General features: G+C 45.4%; 1 protein-coding gene across 1 annotated transcript in view; it reads left to right on the forward strand.

The window, feature by feature from the left end:
• The first annotated feature begins 245 nt into the window (after positions 1-245).
• Positions 246-27,490, forward strand: part of LOC120915309 (neuronal pentraxin-1-like) — a 45,768-nt gene continuing 18,523 nt past the window's right edge. Inside the window, exons 1-2 of the mRNA XM_040325690.1 lie at positions 246-1,313; positions 23,861-24,047. Coding sequence (XP_040181624.1) covers positions 471-1,313; positions 23,861-24,047 — 1,030 coding nt within the window. The 5' untranslated portion in view covers positions 246-470. The remainder of the gene's footprint in view (positions 1,314-23,860; positions 24,048-27,490) is intronic.

Below are 27,490 nucleotides of genomic sequence, written 5' to 3' on the forward strand. Positions count from 1 at the left end.
GGGTATTCTAGATTCTAGCCCTAGTATCTGTTGATTATTAAACTCAACAGATTTTTTACTGACTGTCTTGAAGTGATTCCAGGGCAATACTAGTTTACCAGGGCATCATCTCCTTAAAGTCCTCCTGAGTTTATTAGCTATGTTTAAAGTAAGTCTTTGATCTTCTCTTGCTGCATGTAGGGCACTGAGACTGTAGGTGGGGCCTTCTGCAGATTTAAGAACATTAGCCTTCTAACTAATACCATTTCCAGACCAGGCTGCTGGAACTAGATAGGCATGAAATAACAACAGAAGAGGATTTCATCATTACAGAGGGAGGTGACACCTGAAACACAGCAAATCAGATTTTTAAATCCTCTGAATGTCATTTGTCAATTAAGAAGGACAACTTGAACATTGAGAGACTGAGTGGCAGTCAAAAAGGAACATAAATTCCATCTTCTACAGAGGAGTGTCGTCTTTGATAAAAAATGAAGCTTTTCTCACTTTTTCTGACAGTCTTTACTCTCTTGTTACACATATGTTGGAGCGAATACTCTCTACCGAAATTTGTCTGCACTCCGATGCCTCTGGATATGGACTGCCAATCTAATGTGCAGCGTCATAGTTCTGGTGGAGGGGGGCATTGGGTAGGCATGCAGGAAGAAGCAAAAGAAACTATTCTTCACCTTCGTGAAACAGTGGTTCACCAAAAAGAGACTATCTTAGATCAAAGGGAGACTATTAGGGAGTTGACTGTAAAATTGAGCCGTTGTGAGGGGTACCCTCATAGCAGAGTACATGAAGAGGGTCCTGGTCATTCTGCGGAACATGGACAAGAAAGGGAACATGGGCATGAAGAAGGCTTAGGACATGAAAGTAGCCTTGTACATGAAAGTGGACATGGACATGAACGAGAGCATGGGCACAAAAGAGAACATGGCCATGAATGGGAAGAAGGACAAGAACGAGAACATGGCCACGAATTGGAACACCATGAGAGAGAACATGGACACAAGAGAGAGCATGGTCATGAATGGGAAGAAAGGCATGAAAGAGACTATGGACATGAAAGAGATCATGGATATGAGCGAGAACATGGTCATGAGAGAGAGCATCCTCATGGGCATGAAGATATTCATGGACATAACAGAGACCACGAATATCATCATCTTACCCACCGGGAGTATCGGGAACAACCATCGCATGACTCCTATCGCAAGCCAAGTGCCCCACCAAACACAATGGAAGACCCACCAGAGGTGACACCACCTGGAATTCCCCAAATGGAAAGAATGCTGGAGTCACTAAAAGACAGATTGGAGCACTTACAGGTACTCAGGTTTACTATTGTAAATTATTAAAGTGCATTTCCCACTAAAACATTTTTTTTGTTTTAGTTTTGACTTAAGTGGGAAAGTTTTTGAATTATCTAGGGCTTTTATTGACAACTGGGGATCCCTCACTACCTGTTTAGTGAGAATACCTTTACCAGACAGGAAGTTAAGGTAAATGTGTAGTACCAATACAGGCAGAAAAAAAATACTATCTTACTACGGTACGGCTAGCCATACATTATACAATCGTCTTTTGCACTTTTCCTTTAGAGTTACCAAAAATGTTTGTTTGTACTATATCTGTATTTTTGTTGCAAATTTCTGATAATACTATTGTCACCAGGACAGAAAGGGACATTTTATCAAAATAAAAACTGGTTCCAGTACTTCCCCACTCTAAATCTAAAACGAAATAAAAAAGTTTTGTTTTCCTGGTGGGAACTGATTTCTGCAAGCAGAAAAAAATAAAATAAATGAGAGTAAATGAGACTGTCATTTTTTAAAGTGAACTTTTGCAGTGTCTGCAATTACTAAGGTAAATTGAAAAATATAAAGTTTACTTTTTACTTTTTTAATTATGTTACAAAATGTCATAGGTATAGATATTAAGACCAATACTTAATTCAAGTTACTATTTATCATAATTTAGAAGATTTAATGTGAATAGTAAGTGAGTGAATGCACAGTAAGGCCGGGTTCACACAGTTCTGAATGAAGCCCCTTCACACAGCTCCAGGGCGGCAATGGTCCGCATTTAAAAGGGGCCCTGGGCATCTTTGGTTCCTGTTCACGTGCAAATTCAGGCAAACATTCGGACCTGATTAGCACCTAAATCGGTGATCAGGGACGCACCGGACCCCATGCTGTGAGCTATGGCAGCAGCATATGTGAACCAAGCCTCAAGGTTAGTCAGGGGTAGCCCATGTGGTCACAAGGCAGAGTGTTGATCACACAGCGGTGAAATGTGACTGCAAGTAGTAAATATCCAAAACCATGTCCAATTTTATTCAATCAGAGACCAGACTGCATCACAGGTGCACCCAGACCTAAATATTGTACGTGTACAGTACTTGACCACATAAATGCAATCCAAGCATCTCAGTCCATATATCTGTATTAAATGTGAGTCAGTTCTTTATTGCTGTAATTGCTGTAATGCCTCAGTAAATACCCTACAGTAGTATTCACTAATACATATAAATGTACTTAAACTAACTAATGAAAGCTTTCCACCTAGGTCCCTTGCACATGGGGCCATCCAGCTGCAGCATGTTCCCCCTGACATTTTAGTGTACCCGGGAGGGACAGGTACAGCATCCAACCCTGCTGCAGACTGTCTGTCAAAGTTTATGGTAGGCTACGGCTGTATGGGGCTGAAAACTGTACCAAAGACCTGTGTTCTGGACCTTCATCCCTAAAAGGACAGGGCCCTAGACCCCCGTACCCCTCGGTACAGTGTTCAGCTCTGTCCAACTTTGACAGGTTACCTGCAGTGGGAATGGATGCTGCACCTGTCCCTCTCGGGCACTCTAAAATGCCAGGAGGGGCGCACGGTGACTAGATGGCCACAAAAGCAGGGAGCCTTAAAGTGGATGTAAACCCGGTTCATGAAATTTGAGCTGGGCACATATATTTGCAGTATTTTGTTATCTCTTTTCCAGTGTTGCCAACCGCCAGTATTTTTACTGGCAGCCAGTAAAAAACAGGCAATTTTCTCCTGCCAGTAAATGCCAGTAAAAATAAAAGGTTGCCAGTAAAAAATATGGCTGTGACACACGGCTTGGTCCAGAGCTGGCTGAGACCATCCGAGTGCTTGCTACAGTCAGGGCCGGACTGGGAATAAAATCCAGCCCTGGAAATAATTTCATACCAGCCCCACAGCAATATTATACCAGCCCAACATCATAACGTCATCATTTTTTTGGTTCATGAAAGGGAAAACCATACATTTTAAAGCACATTTGAAGAGCGTATTACATATAGCTAAGAGAGACTGGATTTACAAACAGCACCAATTTACTGGCAAAAATCATGCAATTTACTGGCACAGACACATCTTTTACTGACACTGCAAAAAAAGTGCCTAAAATTGAATTTTTTGGTGCAAATATCAATATTTAGGCTATAAACATGTAGCTAAAGCTATTAGCAATGTGTTTACGTTAAACAAAAGTGAAAAAAACAAATATCTCCATTTAGAGCCGGTTCACACTCCCACGGCTCGACTCCGGGGGCGGCTCTGTAAGTCGTCCTAAGGACGACTTCAGAGGCGACCAGCAAAACGACTTCTGTACAGAAGTCAATGCAGGTCGCCTCGAGCCGTCCCCGCAGTCGTACAGGAACCTCTTTCTAAGTCGGAGCGACTTGCGTCGCTCCTATTAGAATGGTTCCATAGCATTGAATGGGACACGACTCGTCAGGCGGCTGCAGGGTGGGTGGACAGGTGGTCAGAGGCTGCAGGGGGGGTGGACGGGTGGTCAGAGGCTGCAGGGGGGTGGAAAGGTGGTCAGGGGTGGACAGAGGCTGCAGGGGGCGTGGACAGGCGGTCTGAGGCTTCAGAGGGGTGGACAGTTGGTCAGAGGCTGCAGGGGGGGTGGGCAGGAGGTCAGAGGCTGCAGAGGGGGTGGACAGGTGGTCAGAGGCTGCAGGGGGGGTGGACGGGTGGTCAGAGGCTGCAGGGGGGGGGTGGAAAGGTGGTCAGAGGCTGCAGGGGGGGTGGACAGGTCAGAGGCTGCAGGGGGGGTGGACGGTGGTCAGAGGCTGCAGGGGGGGTGGAAAGGTGGTCAGAGGCTGCAGGGGGGGTGGACAGAAGGTCAGAGGCTGCAGGGTGGGTGGACGGTGGTCAGAGGCTGCAGGGGGGGTGGACAGGTGGTCAGAGGCTGCAGGGGAGGTGGACAGGAGGTCAGAGGCTTCAGGGGGGGTGGACGGGTGGTCAGAGGCTGCAGGGGGGTGGGCAGGAGGTCAGAGGCTGCAGGGGGGGTGGACAGGTGGTCAGAGGCTGCAGGGGGGGTGGACGGGTGGTCAGAGGCTGCAGGGGGGGTGGACAGGTGGTCAGAGGCTGCAGGGGGGGTGGACGGGTGGTCAGAGGCTGCAGGGGGGGTGAACAGGTGGTCAGAGGCTGCAGGGGGGGTGGACGGGTGGTCAGAGGCTGCAGGGGGGGGTGGAAAGGTGGTCAGAGGCTGCAGGGGGGTGGACAGAAGGTCAGAGGCTGCAGGGGGGGTGGACGGTGGTCAGAGGCTGCAGGGGGGGTGGAAAGGTGGTCAGAGGCTGCAGGGGGGGTGGACAGAAGGTCAGAGGCTGCAGGGTGGGTGGACGGTGGTCAGAGGCTGCAGGGGGGGTGGACAGGTGGTCAGAGGCTGCAGGGGAGGTGGACAGGAGGTCAGAGGCTTCAGGGGGGGTGGACGGGTGGTCAGAGGCTGCAGGGGGGTGGGCAGGAGGTCAGAGGCTGCAGGGGGGTGGACAGGAGGTCAGAGGCTGCAGGGGGGGTGGACAGGAGGTCAGAGGCTGCAGGGGGGGTGGACAGGAGGTCAGAGGCTGCAGGGGGGGTGGACAGGAGGTCAGAGGCTGCAGGGGGGTGGACAGGAGGTCAGAGGCTGCAGGGGGGTGGACTGGTGGTCAGAGGCTGCAGGGGGGTTGGACAGGTGGTCAGAGGCTGCAGGGAGGGTGGACAGGTGTTCAGAGGCTGCAGGGGGGTGGACAGGTAGTCAGAGGCTGCAGGGGGATGGTGGACAGGAGGTCAGAGGCTGCATGAGGGCTGTTCCAGGAGGTGGTCAGAGGCTGCGGGGGGGGTGGACAGAAGGTCAGAGGCTGCAGGGGGGGTGGACGGTGGTCAGAGGCTGCAGGGGGGTGGACAGGAGGTCAGAGACTGCAGGGGGGGTGGACAGGAGGTTATAGGCTGCAGGGGGGGTGGACGGGTGCTCAGAGGCTGCAGGGGGGTGGACAGGTGGTCAGAGGCTGCAGGGGAGGTGGTCAGAGGCTGCAGGGGGGTGGGCAGGAGGTCAGAGGCTGCAGGGGGGTGGACAGGAGGTCAGAGGCTGCAGGGGGTGGACAGGAGGTCAGAGGCTGCAGGGGGGTGGACAGGAGGTCAGAGGCTGCAGGGGGGGTGGACAGGAGGTCAGAGGCTGCAGGGGGGGTGGACAGGAGGTCAGAGGCTGCAGGGGGGGTGGACTGGTGGTCAGAGGCTGCAGGGGGGTTGGACAGGTGGTCAGAGGCTGCAGGGGGGGTGGACAGGTGTTCAGAGCCTGCAGGGGGTGGACAGGTAGTCAGAGGCTGCAGGGGGATGGTGGACAGGAGGCAGAGGCTGCATGAGGGCTGTTCCAGGAGGTCAGAGGCTATGGGGGGGGTGGACAGGAGGTCAGATGCTGCGTGAGGGCTGGACAGGATGTCAGAGGATGTGGGGGTGGACAGGAGGTCAGAGCCTGCGGAGGGGGGAGGGGGGATAGGAGAGGCAGACACGCGCGCCAGACAAGAACTCACTGAGCGGCGTGGTACTGCTTTGTTTTTAAAAATGGCGCCGATCTGCGCAATCGTGTCACTGCGCATGCGCCGGCCTTTCCGGAATTTGCCGAGTGGGTACGAGCTTTCCCGAGCACGGCTACCGTCGGAACATGCGCAGGTGAATGTCGGCCCGGCCGCAGCCATATTTTTTCCGGGCGCCGCTGCCCTCACAGCGGCCTCGGGCGCAGCCAGGCAGCCAGCCTACCGGGAATTTTCCCGGTTTCCCGGTAGGCCAGTCCAGCCCTGGCTACAGTGTGATTGGGCAGCTCTGACGAAGGCGGTGCCTGAGCATGTCTTGAGGTGTCAAGGTCCAAGCAGAGCGACCAGAGCATTGCGTGCGGGAGGACGGTATGGGAGCAAGGCAGGCTGGGACCGGGACCGAGTGCTATTTAGACTGGAGGGGCTACTTTGCTTGGAGAGAGACTGTCACTGTGACTCAAGAGGGGACGTGTCGTGTCTGTGAGGTATCATCATCATCTGTGCTGCTGCACACTGCTGTCAGTGTCACTGTGAGAGTCAATTTTATGTGTGTGCGTCGCCCATTCTAATCTTGCCCTCCTGAGGCCAGTCCCTGAGCTAATTACTTACTATATCAAAAATAAAATAAGAAATATGTTTTTTTGCCTTATTATCTACCTTAAATCATATTGCTAATTGCATATTGTATTTGTTTGTAGCCTAAATTCTCTAATTTACTCTTAAAACTTAAATTTTGTAATTTTTGGAAATGCCAGTAAAAACTTGGCTGTGCCAGTAAATTTTGCGTGTTGTGTCAGTAAATTTCAATCTGGTAAGTTGGCAACACCGCTCTTTTCAATGAGTTAAGTCTTATAGCTCAGCCTGAGAACTCCTGACATATTTTTTAAATTTTTAGACAAAAGCAGCTTGAATCTTTTGTCAAAAGAGCTTGCTAAAATAGAGTAGCAGAGAGCAGCTCCTATTACAAAACAGCTCTGAGAGTCTCTGCCTATGAGGAGAGGGGGTGTGTGCCTTTTCTCCAATCAGTATCTTGGCTTTATACCCAGACATCACACTCTGTGGTAACCAGGAAGATAACATCTCCTAATATGATCTCAACTTTCTAAACAGTATATAAATATAAATGTGAACACAGCAGATATACATATACAACCTATGTAGGGAGATTTGGTTAATCTCTGTGTATCATCTGAGGCTGTTCACTTCACTGGGTGTATGGAGGGTTTAAATCCACTTGAGGTGTACGTTTAATAAACCGTGATAAGCCGAGATCATGATGATCACGGCTTATCACAGAGCATTGCCGGTTTAATAAACAGAGGAGCAGAGAACATGTTCTTCACTTCTCATCACAGCACATGGCTGTTTTGTCACAAACGGCCAGTTTAATAAACCAAGATCTGAAGATTTCACAGCTCTTCCACTGAAATATCTCCCTTCCTGATTCACCAGCTCAGAGGTGGAGAATCTGGGAGAGAAGCTGGTGTGATAAGAGGAAGAAGGCTTATTTCTTCCTAATATTAGCACCAGTGGGTTAAAAATGAATATTAACAACATAAAATATGGATAGAGAAAAGGTGCACCATAGCGTAATTCCATATAAACGTATTTATTTAAAAAAGGTGTAAGGGGTACTTACAAAGCATATAAAATCATCAGACATAAAATAAATAACAAGCGGAGCCCTTCCTCCTTAGCGTGGTGACGTCACTGCGCATCCTTCCAGACGCGCTTCGTCATAGGTCAGACTGTTTTCAATGAAAACGCATCTGGGAGGATGCGCAGTGACGTCACTATGCTAAGGAGGAAGGGCTCCGCTGGTTGCCGGCCGGCATTTATTTTATGTCTGATGATTTTATCTGCTTTGTAAGTACCCCTTACACCTTTTTTAAATAAATACGTTTTTATGGAATTACGCTATGGTGCACCTCTTCTCTATCCATATTTTATGTTGTTAATATTCATTTTTAACCCACTGGTGCTAATATTAGGAATGCCAGCCGGCATTTGTTTTATGTCTTATGATTTTATCTGCTTTGTAAGTACCCCTTACACCTTTTTTAAATAAATGCATTTTTATGGAATTACGCTTTGGTGCACCTCTTCTCTATCCATGTTCATCTGGATGAGCCTGTGAATGCGCTGGAAGCTTGATCTGGAAACTTTTAACCCTGTGAGTCCACTACAGTCTCTAAAGGCCGTGGCTGGGCTATAGCCGATTGCTAATCGAACTTGCCCTTCTGGTAAGCGGCTTTAATACTCGGTGGTGGGCAGTGCTTTAAGTGGGCCAAAAGAGGTGCCGGTACTCTATTAGGCGCCGGTGCTCCCCCCCCCCCCAATACTGAACATGAAAATACCCTTAGAAAGTACCCTGAAAAAGAGCTACTGTAGAAAGAGCTACTGAACATAAATGATAAATTCAGGTAAGTGCTTTTTACAGGGAAAGGGGCGACAATGGGCACAGTGGCATCATGTGGCACAGTGGTGACAAAGGGCACAGAGGTGACAATTGGCACAGTGGCATCATGGGGCACAGTGGCATCATGGAGCACAGTGGTGACAATGGGCACAGTGGCATCATGGGGCACAGTGGCATCATGGGGCACAGTGGCATAATGGGGCACAGTGGCATAATGGGGCACAGTGGTGACAATGGGCACAGTGGCATCATGGGGCACAGTGGTGACAATGGGCACAGTGGCATCATGGGGCACAGTGGTGACAATTAAAGGGCACAGTGGTGACAATTGGCACAGTGGCAACAATTGAGGGGCACAGTGGCTGCATTTGATGGCATGGCACAGTGGTGACAATTGATGGAACAGTGGCTGTGTTTGATGGCATGGCACAGTGACTGCGTTTGATGGCATGGCACAGTGGTGACAATTGATGGCACAGTGGCTGCGTTTGATGGCACAGTAGCTGCGTTTGATGGCATGGCACAGTGGTGACAATTGATGGCACAGTTGCTGTTTGATGGCATGGCACAGTGGTGACAATTGATGGCACAGTGGCTGCATTTGGTGGCATGGCACAGTGGTTGCATGTGATGGGCACAGTGAGGCTTCAATTTTTTTTTTTTTTTGCGCCCCCCCCAATTTTGAGCACCAGCCGCCACTGTTCCAGACATTTGTAATGTTTGTAGATCCTGGGACACACACACACATGTGTGAAGGTAAAGTGTCTGCAGGGAAAAGTCAGGGAAGGGAGGGGGAGAGATAACAACCATCTGAGAGGAGCAGTGTGACAGGCAAAGATGAATGGATCTGTGTGAGGACGACAGGGGGCAGGACGGCCGGCCAGATAGTGGCTGAGGAGGGGAGGAAGATGCCAGGGAGAGAGAGAGAGCATTGCAGACACAGCCAGAACTGACCTGTAAAGCCAACGTGAGGAGACCTGTTACCACTGCTGCCCGAACCTGCTGGGAGGAAACTTCAAAGGCCCCCCATGCAACTAGGACCCCTGGGCAGTTCACAGAAGTGCCTGTGCATTAAGACAGGAAAGCCCTCCCCCGCTCTCACAGTGTCCCCCAGCTTTTAGGGAGAGGAAAGCAGGCAGCACTGGGGGGAGACCAGGCACCTATAGGAGGATCACATGTGGCTAGAACAGGGAGGCAGATCGGTGCGCTGTGACAGTTACAGAAATGATGCCGACAGGAGGGAGAGATACACAGCATCGGTTCTGTAACTGTCAAAGCGCACCGATCTGCCTCCCCATCAGCGGGCCCCACTCGGCTGCGGGCCCCATAGCGCCCGCGTGGGTCGCTATGGCGGTAGTTCCGCCACTGATCATCATATTCCTGGCCTGGGGCTGCGTTCCGGTACGGGAAACCCACGTACTGGGCGCACGGAGAGGTGCTGGTACTCTCCAGGGCCATTTTTGGAAGTGGCGGTACTGAGTACCGCCGCGTTTCCGGCCCAGTTAAAGCACTGGTGGTGGGTCTTCACTTCAGTGTGAAAACACATTTGATGTCATGGTGGTGTTGAAGTTTTGGAGGATTTTATCTTCAGAATTGACCATTTGTGTGCACATTGGGACTTTACTTATTTGAGTTTCAGTGGACTTTTTATTCTCAATTCTGTTTAGTGGCGCAGCTTTAATTTTCTTTTTTATGGAAGCTATCAGCCTGTGGCACTGCTGAGGTGTTATGGAAGACCAGGATGCTTCAATAGCGGCCTTCAGCTCTTCTGCATTGTTTGGTCTCATATCTCATCTTTCTCTTGGTAATGCCCCATAGATTCTCTATGGGGTTCTGGTCAGGCGAGTTTGCTGGCCAATTAAGTACAGTAATCCCACGGTCATTTAACCAGGTTTTGGTGCTATTGGCAGTGTGGGTAGGTGCCAAGTCCTGCTGGAAAATGAAGTCAGCATTCCCATAGAGCTCATCTGCGGAAGGAAGTGTGAAGTGCTCCAAAATCTCCTGGTAGATGGCTGCGGTGACCCTGGACTTAATGAAGCACAGTGGACCAACACCAGCAGATGACATGGCTCCCCAAATCAACACAGACTGTGGAAACTTCACACTGGACTTCAAGCATCTGGCAGTGTGTGCCTCTCCATTCTTCCTCCATACTCTGGTCCTTGGTTTCCAAATCAGATGCAAAATTTGCTCTTATCAGAAAAGAGAACTTTGGACCACTAAGCAACAGACCAGGTGTGTTTTTCTTTAGCCCAAGTAAGACGCTTCTGACGTAGTTTGTTGTCCAGGAGTGGCTTGACAAGAGGAATACGACATTTGAAGCCCATGTCCAGGATCCGTCTGTGTGTGGTGGCTCTTGATGCACTGACTCCAGCCTCAGTCCACTCCTTGTGAAAGTCCCCAATACTTTTGAATGGGCTTTTCCTGACAATCATCTCCAGGCTGTGGTCATCCCTGCTGTTTGTGCACCTTTTTCTTCCACACTTTTCCCATCCACATAACTTTCTATTAATGTGCTTTGATACAGCACTTTAGGAACCTCCAACTTTATTTGCAATTACCTTTAAAGGCTTTCCCTCCTTATGAATGATGGTTTTCTGCACAACTGTCAGGTCAGCAGTCTTTCCCATGATTGTGATTCCTACTGAACCAGACTGAGAGACCATTTAACCAGGGCCGTCTTTATAGCATCATGGGCCCCTGGGCAAAGTAATGCTCTGGGGGCCCCTACGATGGAGACAGTGCAGGTAAACAGAAATCAAGTAAGTAGGAGGTAGGGGATATCTAGGGTGTAGAGGGGTCAGAGTGCTGGGGGGGATATCTGGGATGTAGAAGGGCAGCCCGGGCTCAAGGATCATCTGCTTTGGGGAAAGGGCAGGGGCCCCCCATGCAGCAGGGGCCCCTGGGCAGTGCCAAGGTGTGCCCTGTCATTAAAACAGCCCTGCATTTAACCACTTAAGCCCTGGACCATTATGCAGCTTAAGGACCTGGCCCCTTTTTGCGATTCGGCACTGCGTTGCTTTAACTGATAATTGCGTGGACGTGTGACGTGGCTCCCAAACAAAATTGGTGTCCTTTTTTCACACAAATAGAGCTTTCTTTTGGTGGTATTTGATGACCTCTGCGGTTTTAATTTTTTGCGCTATAAACAAAAATAGAGCGACAATTTAGAAAATTTTTTTTTTTTTTTTTACTTTTTGCTATAATAAATATCCCCCAAAAATATATAAAAAACATTTTTCCCTCAGTTTAGGCCGATACGTATTCTTCTACATATTTTTGGTAAAAAAAAAACGCAATAAGCGTTTATTGATTGGTTTGCGCAAAATGTATAGCTTCTACCAAATAGGGAATAGTTTTATTGCATTTTAATTAATAATTTGTTTTTTCTAGCAATGGCGGCGACCAGCGATTTTTATCGTGACTGCGATATTATGGCGGACACATCGGACACTTTTGACACTATTTTGGGACCATTGTAATTTTTACAGCGAACAGTGCTTTAAAAATGCACTGTTTACTGTAAAAATGACACTGGCAGTGAAGGGGTTAACCAGGAGGGGGGGCTGTAGGGGTTAAGTGTGCCCTAAGGGAGTGATTTTTACTGTGCGTGTGACGTCACTGATCGTCGTTCTCTATGACAGGGAACAGACGATCAGTGACAGCCACACTAGGAAGCACGGAGAGATGTTTATTTACACTTACCTTTCCCCGTTCTTCCTCTCTGTGACCCGATCGTGGGACACCGGTGGCGATCAGGTCTGCTGTTCCCGCGGGGACAGTCATGGAGAAGAAGACTGGGTAGCAAGCGCGCCGCCGGCGGCGCGCTCGCGACCCACGACTGGGATCTTAAAGGGGACGTACATGTACGCCCTTGTGCCCAGCCGTGCCATTTTGTCGACGTATATCGTTGTGTGGCGGTCCTCAAGCGGTTAAAGGCTCAGGAACCCTTTGCAGGTGTTATGGCTTAATTAGCTGATTAGAGTGGGACACTTTGAGCCTAGAATATTGCACCTTTTCACAATATTCAAATTTTCTGAGATTGTGGATTTGGGGTTTTCATGAGCTGTAAGCCATAATCATCACAATTATGACAAATCACGTCTTGAACTATCTTGCTCTGCATGTAATGAGTCTATCTCATATATTAGTTTCACCTTTTAAGTTGCATTAGTGAAATAAATGAATTCTTGCACAATGTTCTAATTTTTCGAGTATCACCTGTATAAAACCAAAATAAGGGTCCTTTAATTATGTTTCTTGGAGCATATGCATTAACAGAAAAAAATAGGATACTATTAAAATTACACAAGTTTTATTGCAAAGAATGAGCAGAACTGTCCCATAAAAATTTAAAGAAAAAATACAAGACACCATAACCATAAAAGTGATTGTATAGGCATTACAGTAACCGATGACAATAGCGCATGGTGTTTTCACATTTTGTAAAAACATCCGCTTCATCAGGATCTTGACCACCTTAAAGGATCACTAAAGGAAAAAAATGTTTTTGCTGAAATGACGGTTTACAGGGTATAGAGACATAAAAGTTAACTGATTCCTTTTAACCACTTAAGCCCCGGACCAATATGCAGCCTAAAGACCCAAGGTGTTTTTACAGTTCGGGACTGCGTCGCTTTAACAGACAATTGCGCGGTCGTGCGACGTGGCTCCCAAACAAAATTGGCGTCCTTTTTTCCCCACAAATAGAGCTTTCTTTTGGTGGTATTTGATCACATCTGCGGTTTTTAGTTTTTGCGCTATAAACAAAAATAGAGCGACAATTTTGAAAAAAAAGCAATATTTTTTACTTTTTGCTGTAATAAATATCCCCCAAAAACATATATAAAAACATTTTTTTTCCTCAGTTTAGGCCGATACGTATTCTTCTACCTATTTTTAGTAAAAAAAATCGCAATAAGCGTTTATCGATTGGTTTGCGCAAAATTTATAGTGTTTACAAAATAGGGGATAGTTTTATTGCATTTTTATTAATTTTTTTTTTTTTACTACTAATGGCGGCGATCAGCAATTTTTTTCGTGACTGCGACATTATGGCGGACACTTCGGACAATTTTGACACATTTTTGGGACCATTGTCATTTTCACAGCAAAAAATGCATTTAAATTGCATTCTTTATTGTGAAAATGACAGTTGCAGTTTGGGAGTTAACCACAGGTGGCGCTGTAGGAGTTAGGGTGCACCTAGTATGTGTTTACAACTGTTTGGGGGTGTGGCTGTAGGAATGACGTCATCGATCGTGTCTTCCCTATAAAGGGAATGACGCGATCGATGCGCCGCCATAGTGAAGGACGGGGAAGCCGTGTTTACACACGGCTCTCCCCGTTCTTCAGCTCCGGGGAGCGATCGCGACGGAGCGGCTATAAACAAATAGCCGCGCCGTGGTCCCGGATCGCTCCCCGAGCGGACCCGACCTCCGCATGTAGCGGGGGGGGTCCCGATCGGACCCCCCACCCGCTAATAGGCGAGGACGTACGTGTACGCCCATGTGCCTGTACGTGCCATATTGTGGACGTATATGTACATGCGGGGGTCGGGAACTGGTTAAAAATGATTCAAAATAGATTAAATTCAATCATATAATGTGCCTGTAGTTTCACTTTAGTTTTTAAACTGGTTTCATGTTTATGTGAAGTAAAGAGACCCACAGAACAAAAACAAACAAATCCAGGGCAGTGATTGTTTTTAAAGTGAATCTGATTGGTTCTGAGGAGTTTTAGACACACCGTAATGACAGCTTAGACCATCGTGAAAAGCTCCCAGTACGATGGTTATAAGGAGCCAGACAACCAGGAAGTGTGGAGATCAGAGCAGTTTTACAGCAACATCAAAGCAAAAATGAGCAATGAGGACATGAAACCAGTACTGCAGTAAGGTAAAGGAAAAAATTCCTTTAGTGATCCATTAAGTATGCTTGACCAAAGGATGGTACATTTAGTCTAAAACAAACATAAAACATAAACAGAGCAAGTCAGCAAATAACAGAAAATAACCAAAAAATAATGGGTACAAATATTAACACAAATATTAATAACAATAAGATAAACTGTCCAAACCATCTGGGGGAAGAAAACACTGCTGTTGGCATTGCTTACTGTAAGGCCTATACAATCATCCTTATGGTTTTACAGTGTCTTGTATTTGTGCTTCCAAATTTTATGGGACATATCCCATTCTGTCCATTCTTTACAATACAAATGGTGTATTTTAAACAGTATCCTATGTGTTCTATTGGTGCATATGTTCCTGGCGGCATTAAATAAAGTCCCTTATGTTTGTGCTTTAATTGTATAATATATATATATATATATATATATATATATATATATATATATATATATATATATATATATATATATATATATATATATGTCTGGGATGATGCTCCTGGGTCTTTCTTAAATTTTGACTAATCTCTATCACATTTAATATTGAATATTTTTTTACAGTAAACAATAGTTGCTAATTCATTCCTTTATTAGATGGCTAATGATTGGTTGTTGTGGGTTAATGCACTGTACATTTCTGAAAAGAAGCCCAGTTGTAATGAACTACAGTTTTTTTTTTAAATAATAATAATTTAAATAAAAATTATAATAAATAATAATTCAAATAATAGTAATAAATTATATTTTGAACATTTGCACTTTTTTACTTGTGATATAAAAAAAGGAAAACATTTTTCAAAAAGGCAGCAAAGGTTACATTGGAACGAGCAGCTGAAATGTGTCATGTTAAATGTATGTTAGTAAAAAATAATAAAAAAACATATGCAGTACATCTCTGCAATACATGCACATTTCTCCATGCTTTATCTATTGAAAGACCCTACAGGTACAAAAAGAGTTTTGATCTGCCAGAAATGCACTTATAAAGTGCTATTAAGCTAAAGAAAATGTGATATATTGCAGCTTAACAATCCTTAACCACTTCAGCCCTGGAAGGTTTTACCCTCTTCCTGACCAGGCCATTTTTTGCAACACGGCACTGCATTGCTTTAACTGTCAATTGTGCGGTTGTGCGACGCTGTACCCAAATAACACAAATGGGAAAAAAATTCCAAGCGATAAAAAGTAATTGCATTAGGGGGGTACAGTACAGGGTAAGTGGACACAGTAAAGGGGGCAGGAGGGTACAGTACAGGGTGAAGCAGGAGGGCACAACAGGCCTTTTTTATTTTATTTTCACCTGGTAAACCAGTCAGTAAGTCTTTCAACAGAACAAGCATAGACCCAGATGCTGCTGTAGGCTTTGTGAGGCCTTAGGCAAAATATAGACCTAAAGCCCCACTCACACCCATAATGGGGAAAAATGGGGAAAAAAAATCCAAACAATAAAAAGTAACTGCATTAGGGGGGTACAGTATTGGGGGAGGGTAAGTGGACACAGTACAGGGGGCAGGAGGGTTACAAACCCTACAATTATCAATAAGAGAGGGGGGAATGGCTATACCACACCCACGTTGCTATTTCCTGCCAGCACAATTGCAGCATATAGGAGTAAGAACAGAGCCAGGAGGAGATACAAATGGAGGCCTAATGATCTTGGGGGCACCCAGGGCCGGCCTTAGGTGTTCAGGCGCCCTGTGCGAGCTAATCCTGTGGCGCCCCCCCATCTTCACCCCTCGCCCCCTGGTCACCTAAACATACACAGCACCCTGCATCTCTGGACCCCTTTACATTACACAGCACCCTGCACCTCTGGACCCCTTTACATTACACAGCACCCTGCATCTCTGGGCCCCTTTACATTACACAGCACCCTGCACCTCTGGGCCCCTTTACATTACACAGCAACCTGCGCCTCTGGACCCCTTTACATTACACAGCACCCTGCACCTCTGGACCCCCTGCATGTTACACAGACCCCCCTTCAGTCTATCCACCCGTTTAATGCAGACCCCCCTTTAGTGTAGCCCCCTCTTCAGAGTAGCCCTCCCTGTTCAGTGTTGCCTCTCCCCGTTCAGTGCAGCCCCCCCTGTTCAGTGCAGCCCCCCCTGTTCAGTGCGGCTCGCCCCCCCCCCCTTAGTACGCCTCTGGATGGCTGCACGGTGCCCCTGTTGCCCATGGCGCCCTGTGCGGCCGCACAGCTCGCACACCCCAAAGGCCGGCCCTGGGGGCACCCCATAAAACAGTAGTAGAGGTGTTGGAGGCAAACTCATTTATTAATAAAACCCCCACGGTCAAGATGGCCATTAAGGTGTGGAAGGCAGTAAAGTCACTGGGAGGACAGGGTGGAGTGACAGAATATGCGCCCCTGCCAGGAGTTGGAGACAGTGGGGGGAATTAGGGAATGGGCAGTAAAGTGGATAGTTAGATTGGCTCAGTTATATGAAAAAAGAACCTTAAAAATGTTTGCCGCTTTAAGAGAGGAATACGACGTACCCAATTATACGTTTTATAGATATCTCCAAATTAGACATGCTTTAACCCCCCTGGCGGTATTCCCGAGTCTGGCTCAGGGTGGAATTTCAGAACCAAAAGTGGTAACCCCGAGCCAGACTCGGGGCCGCCTCACAGCATCCACAGGCATGGTTTACTTACCTTGTCCCTGGATCCTACGATGCCTCTCCGCTGTGTGATCGAGCGGCGTCCTCGCTCGATTCACACAGTGCCTGTGGGCCGCCGAGCTCCGTTTCCTGTGACGTTACGACGCACAGGGGCGGAGAATGGCGCCAAATTCAAAAAAGTAAATAAACACAGTACATACAGTATACTGTAATCTTACAGATTACAGTACTGTATGTAATAAACACACACCCCCTTTGTCCCTAGTGGTCTGCCCAGTGTCCTACATGTACTTTTATATAATAAAAACTGTTCTTTCTACCTGCAAACTGTAGATTGTCCATAGCAACCAAAAAGTGTCCCTTTATGTCAAAAGTTATTTTAGACCAGCTAGAAAACAGCGATAATAAAATATAATCACTTGCAGAATTGAGCAATAGCGATTTGTGGGGAGATTCGTCATAAAAAAATTAATGACAGCGACAATTCTGCAACTCAGCAAATTTCAGTGTTTTTGATTTAATTACATTATTGAATAACTTTTATTATATTTATATTATTATTTGTTATAATTATTTATAGTTATTTATTATATTATAATTTATGATTTTGTTTTTCAAACTTAATCATACCCGAGATGTCTACTAGACTCTTGTTTGGACAGATTTAAGTGAGTTATTCCTAAGAATTACAGGCCTACAATGTAAAACGCCAAATTTCCATGCAAAATAATGGTACCGCTTTCAGCGCCTAAAATCTGAAATAATCATACCGCCAGGGAGGTTAAACGTCCAGTTTGACAGAGAAGGATCAATGTGGGATAGGTCCCCCATCGCACAAAAATTGGACGGTATAAGCGAGATGAGGGGGTATATTTCTGAAATCTATCCATACATTTGCGAGGGAAACATTGAGGGCCCAGAATAGCTTAAAAGTAGAGAGAAATGGGAGGAAGATCTAGGGACTATAACAGATAGACAATGGAGGAAGATATTGGAGAGAGGACACATGGTGACAGTCTCGCCCGCACAGAAATTTTCATTCCTGAAGATGATACATAGGACCTATTACACACCAAAAAGATTATTTAATTTTGGGTGGATAATAGACGCGAGATGCCCCAGATGCCAGGACACGGGGGACTTGATACACATGCTATGGAGGTGCCGAAATTGTTTAGGTATTGCCAAGGGATCCTCAATGTCATAAATATGACATATAAAATGAAGTTGGAGATGGACCCCAGAATGTGTATTTTGGGTTTAGGGGAAGAAATTAGCGGAGCAGCCAATACAATAAAAGCAGTGTTAAGGTGCCTCTTTCAAGCAAGAAAATTAATTGCACAAAGGTGGCAAGCAGAGAATCCCCCGTCAATAAGAGAGTGGACTAATGTAGTAACTGAAACAATATGGAAGGAGAAGGTAGTATACATTAAGAGAAGGAACATCAGGGAATTTGGTGAAATATGGAACCCATGGCTGGAAAAAAAACGGGATATCCCGTGTGAAAGGAAAACCCATTGATTCAGATAGCAAAGAAGAGGGGAGGGAGAAGGGGGGGAGGGAGAAGGGGGGAAAAGAAACCGAAAAATTGTGCGATATTGAATAGATTATGCCATTTGTGTAACAAGAAAACATAATTTTATGGTTTAATACGGATGTAATCTGTTTTTTATATGACGAAGAAAATCATTAAAGAGTATGAAGAAAATGGCCAGATATGTTTTGGATTCCCCTGAGAAACTAAATTTTCCAACGCATTACCCAGTCATCAGGCAGAACATATCTAATAGTCTGTTGATAGACAGGCTGTACATTTTGTGCAGACATTTTCAAAGGATGATCCATTTAGTGGATTTGGTTATTGGTTATAGCTGTTGTAAGATTGTTTCTGTTACATCTTGCTTCAGCTCTTACAGAGATGTCCCTTCTGTACACGTGGTGTGACAATTTAATTCCTGTAATGCCCGTGGTGTAGCACGTTTTTACTTAAGCATGCACTCACCTGGCCAGTTGACTCAGCCTTAATGGAGTAGTAGAAGAAAAAACACATGCCCAATGATTTTGCTTTGTATGTGATAAGGTAAAATGGTCAGGAAGTAAAGGGGTCTGACTTTGGAGGATCATTCTTATGAAGAGGAGGAAGCCAGAGGAATAGGGTAATTATTTCACTGTAATCCAATCTTGCTAGACCAAGTAAGCATTAACCCAGGGCCGGCCCTACCATGGGACCCGATGGTACCATTGTACCAGGCAGCACTTTCAGGGGGGCAGCAAATTTCCTGCCCGCACGCCATCCCATTCCACCAGCTCCACTCCACTGTGGGGCTAATTGCTGCCCCGACCGCTAATCCCATTCCGCTCTCCGCTCCACTGTGGGGTTAATTGCATGAATAGAGCCATAACAGGTCCTTTTTATACTCCTATATACATGTATAGAGCCATGATAGGTCCACTTTAGTTATCATGATATAAAATAATGGATGTGGGGGCATTTTGGTGGGCGTAATTTTTTTTTTGGGGTGGCAGCATTTCATTCTTGGTACCAGGCAGCACAATGTCTTGGTCCGGCACTGCATTAACCCTTGTAGTGTGGAATGGATCCCACTGTAAGGGTAACTTTTTCTTAATCCTGGATATCAGTTTTAACCTTCATTCAAGTTAACAGTTAACAACTGTTAACAGCAGTTGCCCAACTAAACTAAGTTTAAATCAGGTAAATACATTCCAGGTGCATCAAAATACAGGTGTTCAAAGTCTTATAGTTTGTTTTCCTTATAAAGCAACCACATCCTAAGTAGAAAAGCCTGTCCCCTGCCACCATGCTGACGTGAAGGACCCTAGCTCTATGTGTGGAAGCAGTGGTCTCTCTGCCTATGTCTGACAGGCACCCTGCTTAGTCAGTCACAGAGCTCAACAATCAGCAGAAGACATGCTTCCGGTTAAACGATGAGCTCTAGGACTGACCTCTGTAGAGGTCTGTGCTTCCACACTAGAAGCAAGGGTCTTTCTCTGCACCAAGCTGGCAGGGGACAGACTTCTCTACTCAAAGAAAATAATAAAACTTTACACGCCATCTGTTTAGATACACCTAGAATATATTTTTTCAGCTTTTGCTATAGTGTGGTGTAGTGTCCCTGTTGGAGATATTTGCCCTCTATTTGTCCTCTATTTTTATCCTGGTGTTCACTGTCAGCAGGACTGAAAGTGGTGGGTTAAACAGTTACAGTTTCACCAGAAGTGGAATGATGGGGAAATCTTCTAAAAATGACCCCTGATCTGGTAGTAGTTGTCTAAGGCCCTGTACACACGAGGAGACACGTCCGATGAAAACGGTCCGTGGACCTTTTTCATCGGACATGTCTCCTGGGAGCTTTTGGTCTGATGTGTGTACACACCATCAGACCAAAATCCCCGCGGACAGAGAACGCAGTGACGTAGAAGACACCGACGTTCTCAAACACGGAAGTGCAATGCTTCCACGCATGCGTCGAATCAATTCGACGCATGCGTGGGATTTCGGTCCGCTGGTTAGACGTACTAACCAGCGGACATGTCCGACGGACAGGTTTTCAGCGGACAAGTTTCTAAGCATGCTAAGAAACTTTTATCCGCTGGAAACCTGTCCGCTAGGCCAAGAAACCTGTCCGATAGGCCGTACACACGACCGAACATGTCCGATGAAACTGGTCTGCGGACCAGTTTCATCGGACATGTTCGGTCGTGTGTACGGGGCCCTAGAGGGGATTTTACTTTGCATTGGAGAGAATTCCTTTCACTTCTCAACTTTTCCTGAACTTAAACAATCCATGCAGCACCAATATTCCCGTGGAAGAAGTAACTTTGGTAACAAAATATTATACATGCTCCATGGTGACTGTAATAGTTCTTATTCTGCCTCACATTTTACATTGGATTTATGACTTGTCATGTGATATCAAGAGCAAGGGCACAACTACAGGCAGTGAATGAAGCTCCATCACTCCTGGGTCTATGAGTTCGGAAGTCTCCAACGTAAACTTAGTTATATGGAAAACAAAGAATTAATACTAATGATTTGTTTAATACATAGCTTTTTTACCACTACTTTTGCTTTATGGGTTTCAAATAGCAAATGTAATCTTTTAAGCCTTGTACACACGGGCCAGACACGTGACGTCATTGCGTTCGACAAGCATGCGCTTGTCAGATTCAATGCCGTCGCCACCATCTTGCTGCACCCTACCTATGCCTAAGAAGCTACCGCGCATGCGTCAAAGTCATTTTGAGCATGCGCGGGTTTCAACAACAACAAGTAAGTATACACACTCTCGGGTTTCTCGTCGGGAAACAGGCCGACAAGAATCCCAACGAGAAAATAGAGATCAGGATCTCTATTTTTCTCATCGAGATTCTGGGCAGATTTCCCGAAGGAGAAACCTCAAAGCCTCGTGCACGCGCTCGGTTTACTCGGCAAGAAAGCTCTGCCAGCAGTTTTCTTGCTGGTTCTTGCTGAGAAAACCGAGCGTGTGTACGAGGCTTAAGGCTCAGAGTAGCATTACACTTTTTGCAGTTATATAATATGTTTTTTAATGGTGGTTTTTCCTTTAGACCAAAAGAGGAACTACTGGGTAGGAGAGAGAAACAGTCCGAAGCTATGCTTTTCTTATTTCCTTTTTCTTTTCTCTCGAATGCAACAATATAAGAAAGTAAATTAAATCAAAGAAATTATCACTCAACTTGGGACTTTACTAGGCATAAAAATGGGGAACTGAGTTTATAAAAGATTTATTATTACACAATAGAAGAAAGTACATAAAAGATTAAAAACACTGGTGCAGCTGTTGAAAAACGGATATGTGGCGCACGATCCAGCAGAGCAACCAAAAAATAAACTGAGGTATATGAAAATCTAATACTAAAGTCCAATAATAAGAATGTCCATGAAAGTCCTGGATCAATAAAATGTAATACAAGTGGCTGTGGAGAACACTTAGCGGCAGCACCTTAAAGCAGAAGCATTGCTCTGAAAAGATCAAAAAAGAAAGGACAAAGTGCGCCAATCTGAGTGCAGTAAGCCCAAATTTAATAACTGAAATAAAATAAATATACATATACAAAATGCCTACTCACAAAACAAGAGGTAGATGGTAGGCAAAAAGACCAGAATGGGAAGATTTAGGCGATCAACAAGTGGATATATGCCTGGAATCCTGCAGTGGTCTTGACTGGCGGGCATCCAGAGTGTAGACTGTAGCAGACCGTTGGAGATCGGTGTCGGGGGACAGGAACACCGGAGAGCCACAGAGGATGCGGCGTGCGCTTCACCGTGGAGCGCAGCGTGCCGTCGTCGCGCCGGAAGTGACGTGCAGGTCCGGGCCGGCCAATAGGATAGCTATTGGCCAGCCCGGACCTTGTCTTGGTAGAGGGATTGCCACTGTAGTTGTTAGATATATACCGCTGACCGCTATAACAGCAAAAGGCCCAACCCCCCCAAGCCTGCTGGGGTCACCAGGGCTGCAAAACTGTCCACAGCTGCTTAATAAAGGAAGTGAGGAGGACTGGGGCTGCCAAAAAGAATGTAAACATATAGACAATACGAACAATATGTAAAAAGTGTCAGAGTACATACATTAGGCATTGACTTGAAAGTGCTTTTTAATTGTTGAAAGTAGGATAAGTGGAACATAGGAAGTCAGTCAGTGGCTGTAATGATGTCCTGAACCTCTAGGGGCCAGAACAAATTTAGGGATGTCGGCTTAACTTTTATTCTCGCAACCGTACCATATAAGAGAGTATGTAAATATAGGCAAGAATCCATAGGTGTATGTCTATATGGGAAAATTGTTTTGAGAGTTAGGTATAGAAGATGGTAGGTGGGTTTCATTTTGTATTCGATCCAGTAAAACAAGATTTGTCTGAATTGTTCCTCCTGATCTTTCAATTAGGATGTAAGGTCCTCCATAGTCATGTTTTCCTTTATTAAAGCAAACCACCAGGGCTTTTTTTCAGCGGGAACGCGGGGGAACGCAGTTCTGGCACCTTCTGAATTTACTGTATGTAATAGCAAGGGATCTATTTTTGCAGGGGGGTCTATTGTTGCTGGTGGGGGATCTATTGTTTCTAGGGGGGTCTTATGTTGCTGGGGGGGTCAGTTGTTGCTGAAAGAGATCTACTGTTAGGGGAGGGGTATATTGTTGATGGCAGATAGAGAGTCTATTAATGCTGGCTATACGGAGATCTGTTGATGCTGCCGTGAGAGTCTATTGTTGCTGGCGGGTAAATTATGTTGTGGGTGGGCCATTGTTGTTAGGGGGATCTGTTGTTGCTGGCTGCAGGGCATCTATTTTACTGCTTTTCTTGATATCATTACCAAATTCCATATAAATTACTTAGCACCACAAAATTAAACTTGGTTCTATATTGTCTAAAAGGGGCGGTACTGGGAGGTGGGTAGGGGCGGAGAAAAGGGGTGACTCGGAAAGGGGGAGTTCCTGCACCTATTGTCTGAGAAAAAAAAACCTGCAAACCACTATCCAGTCATTGAGTGTGAGGAGTTCTTCTATAAAGGTGGAATATTTGTGTTTCCTGCATTACTTATATAGATAAGTAACAAAGATTTGTAAGCGTTTCTGGAAAAGGAAGCCAGGTGGAAATGAAGTGCTAGGGGGTCATTGTAGAGGGGGAGTCTGGTCAATTTCCTAATAATCTGGTTAACTGAGGACCAGAAGGGAGCAAGTTTGGACCGCAACCAGAAAATATCAAGGAGCGTCCCTTCATCTTCTTGACATCTCCAACAGGCACTAGGGGGAAAAAATGTGTTCTGTAGGTGTTCTGTACCAAAGAGTTAGGAATTTATAGTTGGTACTTTGATATCTGTTGGCTATGGATGTCATGGTGCAAGAAAAGCAACCTCTGTTTTTTTCAGTTTGAGCTTCCAATTATAAAAATATCAAATTTTATTTATCACTTGAGGTGAAATAAATTGTAATTTGAAATATAAGTGGGCCTCGTACCTTCTAAATCAAATGTTTTTTGTTATTCCTCTGGTCCAGTACCTTCCTTTTGCTCCTTTAAACCAAAGAGACTTTCAAGGTATGATCTACGGTGTGTAAATACAAGATGTTTTTGCTCTTTTTCAGGGAAGTAGAAACTCTTCTTTGTTTTCAACTTCACTGAGAGATACCTTACAAAAGAAGATCAGTATCCTAGAACATCAGATATTTGAGAAACACAATAGCTCAGAGCACCAAAATAAAGAGCATGACCAAACACATGAAGACTTAGCACGGCACAAGATGGATGCAGCTATAAACAGCAAAGAAAAAGGTAAGTATTTGTATTTGAGGCAATGTATTTTTATGCCACACTATTGCTTAAAGTGGATGTAAACCCTCCATACACCCAGCGTAGTGAACAGCATCAGATGATACCCAGGGATGACCCAAATCTTCCTACATAGGCTTTACATGTATATCTGCTGTCTTCACATTTTTATACTGTTTAGAAAGTTCAGATTGTGTTAGGACATTTTCTTTTCCTTTTTAACACAGAGTGTGATGTCTGGGCATACAGCCAAGATAGCTAAAATTGCTAGGCATAGACTCTCAGAGGTGTTTTGTAACAGGACCAGCTCCCTGCTAATCTATTTTAGCAACCTCCCCTGACGTAAATTTCAGGCAGCTTTTATCTGATGTGTCAGAGAATTTGTCAGGAGTTATCAGGCCGATAACAGAGGAACGAGTCAGGAGAGAGCTATGGGACTTTAAAGAGAGATAACAAAATACTGCAGATAAATGTGCCCAGCTCAAATTTCATGAATTGGGTTTACATCCACTTAAATACACATATATTATGTTAAAGGACCAGTCCACTAAAACTGGAGATGGAGCATGGGTTGAGTCACCCTGTGGTTGCCAGTCACAAGCTCTCCCGTTTCTAGTTCTTGGCTTAGTACCTGCCCACCATTTATAGTTTAGGCTGTGCCTATTAACTTTTTTATGTTCTTAGTTATTTTCATGTATTCTCCACTATATAAAATAAATATCTTACATGGAGTATGGGACACTCTGATTGTGTACACTCCAGGTCCTAGTCCTTTGTTGCTGGACACACGCTGTGTCATACCTCTCTAGCCTGTGTCTTAGAATAACAGGGAGGGGAAGCCTCCATCAATCAAGATGTATTATCCCGCCCCATTGTTTTTAGCTGGTTAGTGGGCATGGAGGAGGAGGGAGGGTGTGTGTATACACCCACATATGTGACTCAATAGTCACATGGACTGCTCAGATTGGATAGGGAGTAAATGCTGAACTGAAAACTGAGCATGTGCAGGAGTGCCAACACTGCCTTGCAAATTCCCCAGCTGCATTGGGGACATGGAGATAATGGGGATATAGAAAACAGCAGGATCAACCAGATTTTTGCAGAATACAGAAAACAAATCCCATAGTAACTGAGTGAGTATGAACAGCATGTAATACTCCATTTATTGATCATTTTATGATGTGGGTTTAGTGCCAATTTAACTGTGAAAATATTAATAATTCTGTTAAGCCACAGTTGTGATGCACATGCACCTGCCACACTGCACAGCTAGGAAAGTAACACCACTTTTAATTAAAGCAGAGTTTCACCCAAAAGTAAAACTTCCGCTGATCTTGCTCCTCCCCCCTCCAGTGCCACAATTGGCAGGTGTCCTTTCCCACTTCCGGGAGCCTCAGCCGCGGATGTTGACGTCACAGCTGGGGCTCCCGTCTCCTCCCTCCTCCTTTCTCTGTCGCTGGGCCAGTAGGAGAGAGGAGCGGGCCTTGCACATGCACAGTTGGGTTCTCGGCATGAAGCTGAAAAGCTACACTGCCGGGTACCCTTACCTACAATGACGGCAGCAGCACCCGACAACTGATGGAAACATCAGCTGTGGTGCCAACATCGCTGGACTCCAGGACAGGTAAGTGTCCTATTATTAAAAGCCAGCAGCTGCAGTATGTGTAGCTGCTGTTTTTTTTTCAGGGGGCCGCCCTTCGCTTTAAAGTACATGTTTGAAGAAATATGTGGACTGCCAACTTCCTGAAAATGCTAGTTTCCTGGCCCTGTTTGATCAGGACTTCCAAGTCACAGACCAAAAACAACCATGCTACTAAGGGAAGTTAGTGTCAGATTTCCCATCTCTGTACTTATTCCCAGACAATGACTGGCAAAGTAATTTAGCCAAATCAAACAGGGAGATCAGCACGGCAACTAACATATTTATGTTAAGACACATTTCTGGCAGGATCATCAGGCATTCCAGTCATTTTTAGTACTTGCCGTGTTTAAAGATACATAACATGGCAACATATGCATGTACTGGAGAGCTATGATGGATACTTTTTTTTAGATTTAGTCATCTACTCCTTTAGACAAGTTCCATGTGTTAGAATTACAGCACTGTGAAATGTAATAGAGCCTGGTTGTCTGACACTGTTGTATCCAGATCAAGTCTATTCATCATTACTATCAGATAAAAAAATATATGTTCGGGGTGCCAAGAAGCCCCCTTCATCAGTGCTTTTCATCAGGGCTGTTTCGATGTCACAATGTACAGTATAAGATTTCCTATCATCTGTGCCCAGTCTTGCCACACAGAGTTAATCCAGCTCTGAGCAATCCTCTTTTATTGTTCAGTGAAAAAAAACAGACTTACAGAGAAAAACCTAAGTCTGTTCCGCCCCCTTGCTGTGAGTGACAGGTTATTTACATATCTCATGCACTAGCCTGAAGTCATGTGGTTACTCTTCTGGATTTTGACTGGATGTTATTGATCATAGCAGAATTTAGTGTAAGGAATGCACAAGAGAAAATGCATGTTGACAAGGGGAGTGTAGAGGAGGGCGGAGAGTCTATATACATCACATCACAGAGCTCCAGACAATAGATCCACCCACAGAATCTGCCGTTTTTCAGTTCTTATGACAGACAGAGGGGAAACATTTGACAGGTAAGGATACATGCAGGAGGAATGTATATCCTTATAGATCAGCACTATGGTAGTAGTTTAGAAAGGATGAGAGTGGGTTTGCATCCACTTTAAATGGGTGGTTCCCCCGAATTTTTTTTTTTTTTTAAAAACCTTTCTCCCGCTTATTAAGTGTACAATAATGTATTCACCCGTCCCATTAATCTAAGCGCCGTCATTCTTGAATCATCAGAAAGTGAATTTTATAAAATGGAGCGATGGACGTTTCCATCTTAGCTCCTGGCAGTCTGAAGCCCTGGCAGTCTGACGTCCGTGTCTTCCGGGTTGCGGTGAATGCTGTACTCCCAGCATTCACCGCTCTATCCCGCGCATGCGCAGTGTTGACGGCGGGCGAACCGTCAACACTGCACAGTTACTATGACAACGGCGCAGCGTGCTGAAAAGGACTCGCCCCCTTCAAAGTAAACAAAAGAGCGATCTTGTAGCACCTTCTCCGATGGTATCCAGGTAAGTAATGGGGATGTCGATGTTACCAGTAGTTAAAATGGCACTATTGTAGCCGCCCTCGTCACATGACTGGCTGCAAGAGTCATGTGACTTGCGGAAATAGCGTGAGATAACAGAACATACTGCAGAGATTTCTCTGCAAGAAATTGTGACGCTGGGTGACGCTGCATTCCCAGGAAGCATAGCGGCTATCCTGGAAGAAAATAGACACGCCCAGCCCCAGTCAGACAGACCCGGAAGTGCAGGCTTTACAGAGCTGAAAGAAAGGTAATGAAACCTTTAAAAAAATTGTCGATGGCGAACTGTT

Source organism: Rana temporaria, chromosome 10 (assembly GCF_905171775.1).
Source record: "Rana temporaria chromosome 10, aRanTem1.1, whole genome shotgun sequence".
In the NCBI taxonomy this organism is placed as follows: Eukaryota; Metazoa; Chordata; class Amphibia; order Anura; family Ranidae; genus Rana; species Rana temporaria.